At 45.8% G+C, this 7,442-nt stretch overlaps 1 protein-coding gene across 1 annotated transcript; it reads left to right on the forward strand.

The window, feature by feature from the left end:
- The first annotated feature begins 4,272 nt into the window (after window positions 1–4,272).
- LOC125552933 (RAP release 2, galactose-binding-like domain protein, putative (DUF1997)) lies at window positions 4,273–7,053 on the forward strand. The gene is made up of 6 exons (XM_048716661.2): window positions 4,273–4,567; window positions 4,675–4,865; window positions 4,977–5,022; window positions 5,666–5,748; window positions 5,842–5,958; window positions 6,855–7,053. The coding sequence occupies exons 1-6, from the start codon at window positions 4,375–4,377 to the stop codon at window positions 6,924–6,926; spliced, it is 702 nt and encodes a 233-aa protein (XP_048572618.1). The 5' UTR covers window positions 4,273–4,374; the 3' UTR covers window positions 6,927–7,053.
- Window positions 7,054–7,442: the final 389 nt, after the last annotated feature.

Here is a 7,442-nt window from a genome sequence, read left to right on the forward strand (position 1 = left end):
GTCCTCCATTGTTCATAGTTTGAATAACCTTTAAATTATCTGAATTGATAAGAAGGGCAACCAGCCTTTTAAGCAATGGTAAGACCATATCTAAGCGCCAAAGCTTCAGCCTTTAGGACAACCATGCACCAATCAATGTTCAATTTCCTCATGCAATGAATTTGTCTTTATCGTCCCTCGAAACAGCACCGGTCGTGCCCCTAAGCATGTCATGATCAAAGGATGCATCTGAAGGAAATATGCCCTAGAGGCAATAATAAAGTTATTGTTTATTTCCTTATATCATGATAAAAGTTTATTATTCATGCTAGAATTGTATTAACCGGAAACATAATACATGTGTGAATACATAGACAAACAGAGTGTCACTAGTATGCCTCTACTTGACTAGCTCGTTAATCAAAGATGGTTATGTTTCCTAACCATGGACAAAGAGTTGTTATTTGATTAACGGGATCACATCATTAGTTGAATGATCTGATTGACATGACCCATTCCATTAGCTTAGCACCCGATCGTTTAGTATGTTGCTATTGCTTTCTTCATGACTTATACATGTTCCTATGACTATGAGATTATGCAACTCCCGTTTGCCGGAGGAACACTTTGTGTGCTACCAAACGTCACAACGTAACTGGGTGATTATAAAGGAGCTCTACAGGTGTCTCCAAAGGTACATGTTAGGTTGGCGTATTTTGAGATTAGGATTTGTCACTCCGATTGTCGGAGAGGTATCTCTGGGCCCTCTCGGTAATGCACATCACTGAAGCCTTGCAACCATTGCAACTAATGAGTTAGTTGCGGGATGATGTATTACGGAACGAGTAAAGAGACTTGCGGGTAACGAGATTGAACTAGGTATTGGATACCGACGATCGAATCTCGGGCAAGTAACATACCGATGACAAAGGGAACAACGTATGTTGTTATGCGGTCTGACCGATAAAAGATCTTCGTAGAATATGTAGGAGCCAATATGAGCATCCAGGTTCCGCTATTGGCTATTGACCGGAGACGTGTCTCGGTCATGTCTACATTGTTCTCGAACCCGTAGGGTCCGCACGCTTAAGGTTACGATGACAGTTATATTATGAGTTTATGCATTTTGATGTACCTAAGTTTGTTCGGAGTCCCGGATGTGATCACGGACATGACGAGGAGTCTCGAAATGGTCGAGACATAAAGATTGATATATTGGAAGCCTATATTTGAATATCGGAAGCGTTCCGGGTGAAATCGGGATTTTACCGGATTATCGGGAGGTTACCGGAACCCCCCGGGAGGTATATGGGCCTTAGTGGGCCTTAGTGGAAGAGAGGAGAGGTGGCCAGAGATGGGCCGCGCGCCCCTCCCCCCTTTGGTCCGAATAGGACAAGGAGAGGGGGCCGGCCCCCCTTCCTCCTCTCTCTCCTCTTTTCCCCCCTCCGCGAATCCTATTCCAACTAGGAAAGGGAGGGAGTCCTACTCCCGGAAGGAGTAGGACTCCTTCTGGCGCGCCACCTCTTGGCCGGCCAGCCCCCCCCCCCTTTGAGCCTTTATATACGAAGGCACGGGGCACCCCTAGAGACACAAGTTGATCCACGTGATCATATTCTTAGCCATGTGCGGTGCCCCCTTCCACCATAGTCCTCGATAATATTGTAGCGATGCTTAGGCGAAGCCCTGCGACGGTAATACATCAAGATCGTCACCACGCCGTCGTGCTGACGGAACTCTTCCCCGACACTTTGCTGGATCGGAGTCCGGGGATCGTCATCGAGCTGAACGTGTGCTAGAACTCGGAGGTGCCGTAGTTTCGGTGCTTGATCGGTCGGGCCGTGGAGACGTACGACTACATCAACCAAGTTAACGTTTCCGTTGTCGATCTACAAGGGTACGTAGATCACACTCTCCCCCTCTCGTTGCTATGCATCACCATGATCTTGCGTGTGCGTAGGAATTTTTTTCATGAAGCATATGGTCAGTTTCTTCAATGTGGAAGATGCACATTCTTCAAGAGTAACAAACCTTTGGTGAACTATATATGATCAGTTTCTTCAATGATGCTCAAACACTTATATGTTTAGGCTTTGTTGTCTTTCCTCACTTAAGATTCACTCAAATTCTTTGAGAGGAGGGGTTGCTCAGACAATACTTTTCTCGGTTCTCATGGAGCAACCACCAACTTATGAGGGTAGGGGGCTATTGACAGCGGGGGTCGCAACCTGAGGGGCCGAATGAGTTTTGGACGGGAAACACACACCCCAATGTGTTGTTGTCAACTGTCACAATGATTGGAAATTTTTGAACTATCAAATTCTCCAACATATGTTAATCTTACAGCATGTTACCTAACTCCTGGACGAAGAAATCAGACACAGATATACAAAAGAATCACCCTCAATGCGCAATCTTGAAGACTTTGCCCGAAAGGAGATTTCAAGTCTTAAACTCTGAAGAGCTAGGTTCGATTGACCATAACTGAAGACTTATTGTAGTAACACTTGGACCCCTTAACAGTACGTTTTGCCCTATTGGCTCAAAGAAGAACAAAAGGAACTAGTAAAGAGCTATGTCTTCATGCTTCAGTTCTTTAGCTAGTTCTTCAATAAGTGCACTAAACACTTCAATGTTTCCTTGACATTTTTAGGGGTCATACACCACCGATTAAACCAAATTCCCAGGGACTTACCTGTGTATAATCACAAACATATTTCCATCTTTAACCATTTTGTCATAAATCAACCAAAACATACGAGATGCACCCACACTTCTTCTTCATGCTCCGCATCGGTGGGTTGTCGTCCGTCCCGCTTGGTATATTGGTGTTCGGCGTGCCGGGGTCTCCTGACGTCTCATCATGAATCTCAGCGACATGCAACTCATGAGGTCGTGGGACGTTTGGAAGAGGAAGCCAACCTCCTTCAGTAGAGAATGTTATGTGTGATGAAAGTTTAGAATCTGCTAAACTAGTTTATAGTGCCCCCCCCCCACTAAAACTTGTTTTTTTCTCCTGTTCTACAAAAGGTTGAGTTTTACTCGCCCTAAAATTTGTTACGCTGACCAAACATAGTTTTAGGTGATTATACTATTAAACAGTTTCTTGCATGCACTATTAAACATGTTTAGCAAAACAGATATAGTCAAATATTAGTGACCCGATAGTTGTTACCAGTTCGTCTTAATGGGGTATGTTACAGTTTTCGTCAATTGTCTGTTAATTTATTAGGCAATTCATTTCTTAACCAGTAGGCAGGCAAAAGTTTTGCCTTGTTTTCTGAAAATATCTTTGGCCCTGTTTGGATCCATAGGGTAGAATTAGTTTGAGCTAGTTTGGGCTCAAATAGCCCTAAAGTATCCAAACATGAGGGCTAGTATGAGTTAGTTGCATCAAATCCTCCTCAAAAAACTATCCCACCCAAGAGGTGCTAATTGGAGCTAGTTCTCCTAATGCATTTATTGACAATCTAACCCTATCATCCATACACTTCTTTGGCTAGAGTTAGGGGGTGTTTATTTTCAGAGACTTTTTAATGTAGGGACTAGAAAAAATCCCTCTTAGAGACTTTTAAACCAAACAGGAGGGACTACTAGGGACTAAAAGTTGTTTTTTGAGACTAAATGAGGAAGACTCCCAAGAAGAGTCTTTTTGGGACATTTCCAACAATGCCCCTTTATGCACCCATTGCCCCGCCGTCCCATGACGTTATTTGGTTGTTATTTTTCTATATACTAGAGGTAACATGGTCTTTTACATGTCATTTAATAACCTCCAGTGAGGGACTAGAGACTTTTTAGTCCCTGAAAACAAACAGGAATGGACTAGGGACTTTTTAGTATGATCCAAACAAGGCCTTAGTTTAGGGTTAATCATGAGCTAGAAACTAACTCTAACCTCTAGCTAAGTTAAAGTATCCAAACAGGGCCTTTGTCCTTTTGCCGGATAATAATCAGATAATAATGTGATTTAGACAGGAAGTAGAGACGGCGAAGCAAGGCCGTGTGTGTGTGTGTGTGTGAGGCTTCGAGCTTCCGCGAGCCGAGCACCTCGGAGTCGGAGACTGCCGCATCTGGACACAGGAGGTACGTACGTGCTGGAAGATGAGTCAATATTCATTTCATCATCAACATCAACAGGGAAGAAAAAAAAGAAGGAAACGATGGTTACAGTTTCCGCGGCCCCACATTCCAGCAGAAGAGATTCCTCTCGTGGCCCACCCGATGGTAGGGCCGACCCGACCCAGACCCTACCCATCCCCAGCTGCATCTTATCCGTCCAATGCGAACGAGGAAGAAGATCCATCCAACACAAAATTCCCCGCCTCTCCCCACACCACACACGGCAAAGGCCCGGTGGTGCCCGCGGGGAAGCAGCCGAGCCGACCGACGCCCCCAATGGCCGCGTCCCTCCGCTCGCCGCCGCCCGTGCCCGCCGCCTCCGCCTTCCGCCGCTGCCGCGCCGCCGCCGTCGTCTGCGCCTCCTCATCCTCCTCGTCCTCCTCCTCGGCCGTGTCGTCCGCTCCCAAGGCGCGCTTCGTCGCCCGCCGCTCCGAGTCCACCTCCGTCCAGCAGCTCGCCCGCCCCCTCGGTAACGCCCACCCTCAGCCCCGACCAGGAGCCTCACCTCCCCCAGCGATCTCCTGGCTGACACGTTACTGTCTGTCTGTCTGTCTGTATGTCTGCATATGTATGCAGCGGAGTACATGGGCCTGCCGGCGAGCCAGTACTCGGTGCTGGACGCGGAGCGCATCGAGCGCGTCGACGAGTCCACCTTCCGCTGCTACGTCTACCGCTTCCGCTTCTTCGCGCTCGAGGTCTGCCCCGTCCTCCTCGTCCGCGTCGACGAGGAGCCCAACGGCTGCTGCATCCGCCTCCTCTCCTGCAAGGCAAGCATCCAGCATCCTGCAGTTACTAGCTAGCTACTCAGTGCTTCACTAATGGCGGCGGATGATGTGTCTGCAACTAGCGAGTGCTGAAAAATGTTTTTGGTTGTGCAGCTGGAGGGGTCGCCCCTTGTGGAGGCGCAGAATGACAAATTCTCGGGTGAGGTTGTCCGCCTCTTCATGTCTGTATCGTCTTCCATTGTTGGGCCAGATACCTGGCACATAGCTTAGCGTGCTAGACTAGACTGCCTGATACTAATTCAGTCACTGTCTCAATGGTACTGCACGTAATTTTGAATTACGACGATGGGATCAATTCCTCAAAGAAGCTTTGGAATTCATTTAATTATGATGATGCCAGATAGCATGGATTACACAAATCACGTGGATTGTGAGATGCAATTGCATTGTACTGGACGAGTAAACTACAAAGGGGTGACCAAAAGAAGCCCATCAATCATAGTGATGCATCCGACATTTTGGTTTCCTCTGCTTGCCACGGTTCATCCTTATTATTTGCTGTGGTCACTATTTTCTTGGGTTGTTTGCTCTTTGCACTTATCTAACTAAATAATTGGTACATTAAAAAAAAAGGAAACCCAACAGTTTGTGTGCGCAATCCACACGGTAAAAAATAATTGGAGGGACTTTCTTCCGTCAGACTTAGTGGCACAACAGAGTTGCATGATTCATTCGATGTTAATTAATACACATGATTTCGTAGTTGTATTTAGCATTTCGAAAAATTAAATATTTAATTGTTGTCCCAGGAAATCATTGACATGATTTTCTGTCGGATGCAGCTTCCATGGTAAATAGGGTTTTCTGCAACAGCAGTTCAGAGGGTTCGACGCTTCAACAGCTTACATCGGATGCTACAATCGAGGTAATTCAGTCTCTGGCTCTCAACTGGCTTCATCTAAACATCACTGGAAGTTCTTGGGCTGAACCATAACCATATCTGTATGATAATTTTCAGGTTGCAATTGACATTCCCTTTCCATTTCAAGCACTACCAGTTGAAGCTATCGAATCAAGTGGCAGGCAAGTGCTTGAGCAGTTACTCCGAGTCATGCTTCCACGATTTCTGAAGCAGGTCAGTAAAATACTGCTTTGCCTTTTCCCTATGACAACCTTTTGTTTAGTCCATTTTTTATCAGCTCAGCTTGCAATTTTAATTTCTTCGATGCACTGTGTTTGAGGGAAAAAAAATTCTTCAATGTACTGACTCATTTTTTCCCATTGCAACCTCATATAATTTTGTTATGGAGTAAACTCAAGGATGTGTTCTACTTCTATGCAAGTAATAAAGTAGCGCGCCAAGTTCAGAAGATTTTTTTTCTCTGGAAATCAAAGTCTCCTTCATTTCATTACTCATATATGAAGTCATGAACTAGATCTATGTTGATTAGTTATATTTCAAAAACACACAGAATACTCGCGCACAGTTGCATAAATAGAAAAAAAGTACAAGGATTCATGCTCACAGCCTGGCGATACAGCGTGGCTTACCGTAGCGTCAGAGAGCGGTAATGTTCGAGCCTGTGCCAACTAACTTGGAGCATGGCTCTGAGGCCTCACGCTCCCACCGCACCCCAGTAACTCGCTCCAGCTGGGTGCTGCATACAAGGGCAGAACATCAGGTTGGTTAGTTACCATTGAGCAGGCATCCGCATGCTTATTGGTTATCACTTATCAACGCTTGTTTCTTGATGAAACCGTGGCCACTGTTATCACATTTTGTTCTGCCACATTCATCGATATCTGAACTGTCATGTATGATCTAGTTTACTTTACTTGCGTTTTGTTCAATCATCACTCTCATGTTTAAACTAGATGACCCCCAAAAGTTCATATATGAATTAGTTTATGCTGATTAATGCCAGCTGGAAGTGTCTCGAGTCGAACCATTCGTTGCCTGCAACACCTCTTGTATTTGTGTTGATACTTGGCCCAGCATTACCTGCTGATTTTTGTTGCTGTTTCTTTCAGCTTGATAAAGACTACCGAGCTTGGGCCTCGGGCGATTCTTCACGGAAACCGCTTGGCACTGGGGAAATATGAAGCTGACCATAGGCGTAATGATAGTTTTTCTTGTTTAATCTAGTTAATGTGCTCGTACATGATCCACTTCCTCATGATAGTCTATCCTTGGGAACTCTCGTGGTTGTATATTGTCATCCCACAGTCATTTGATCGACCCATGCGTTTTCAAAAGGAGGTTCAAACCCCTAGCCTTTGCATCATTGTGATGCACACAACTTGTGATCCATGCGCTTCTTTCTGGTATGTGTCTTTTGTTTTTCGCAGCCACAGGCCGCAGTGCCTTGCTGTAATTTGCTGCAAGATCATGAGCATCTGACCAGTCTTTCTTCATATGTACGGTGCCAATGTGTCGATGCAAGCACAGAGCGGTGCGGGGGGCTGTGATGTCGGCAGCAACACGTGCGTGTCGCTGGACCGGTTTTCACAGTGCGAATATTTCACGCGGAGGAGATGTTAGACGGGCTATCTGGTTGCAATTTTCAGGTTCAGAGTTACGGAGTAAGTAGCTGGCAGGTCGATGTGCACCGGACGACC

The sequence above is a fragment of the Triticum urartu genome, chromosome 4A, assembly GCF_056163025.1.
Source record: "Triticum urartu cultivar PI428250 chromosome 4A, HENAU_Tu73, whole genome shotgun sequence".
Lineage (NCBI taxonomy): Eukaryota > Viridiplantae > Streptophyta > Magnoliopsida > Poales > Poaceae > Triticum > Triticum urartu.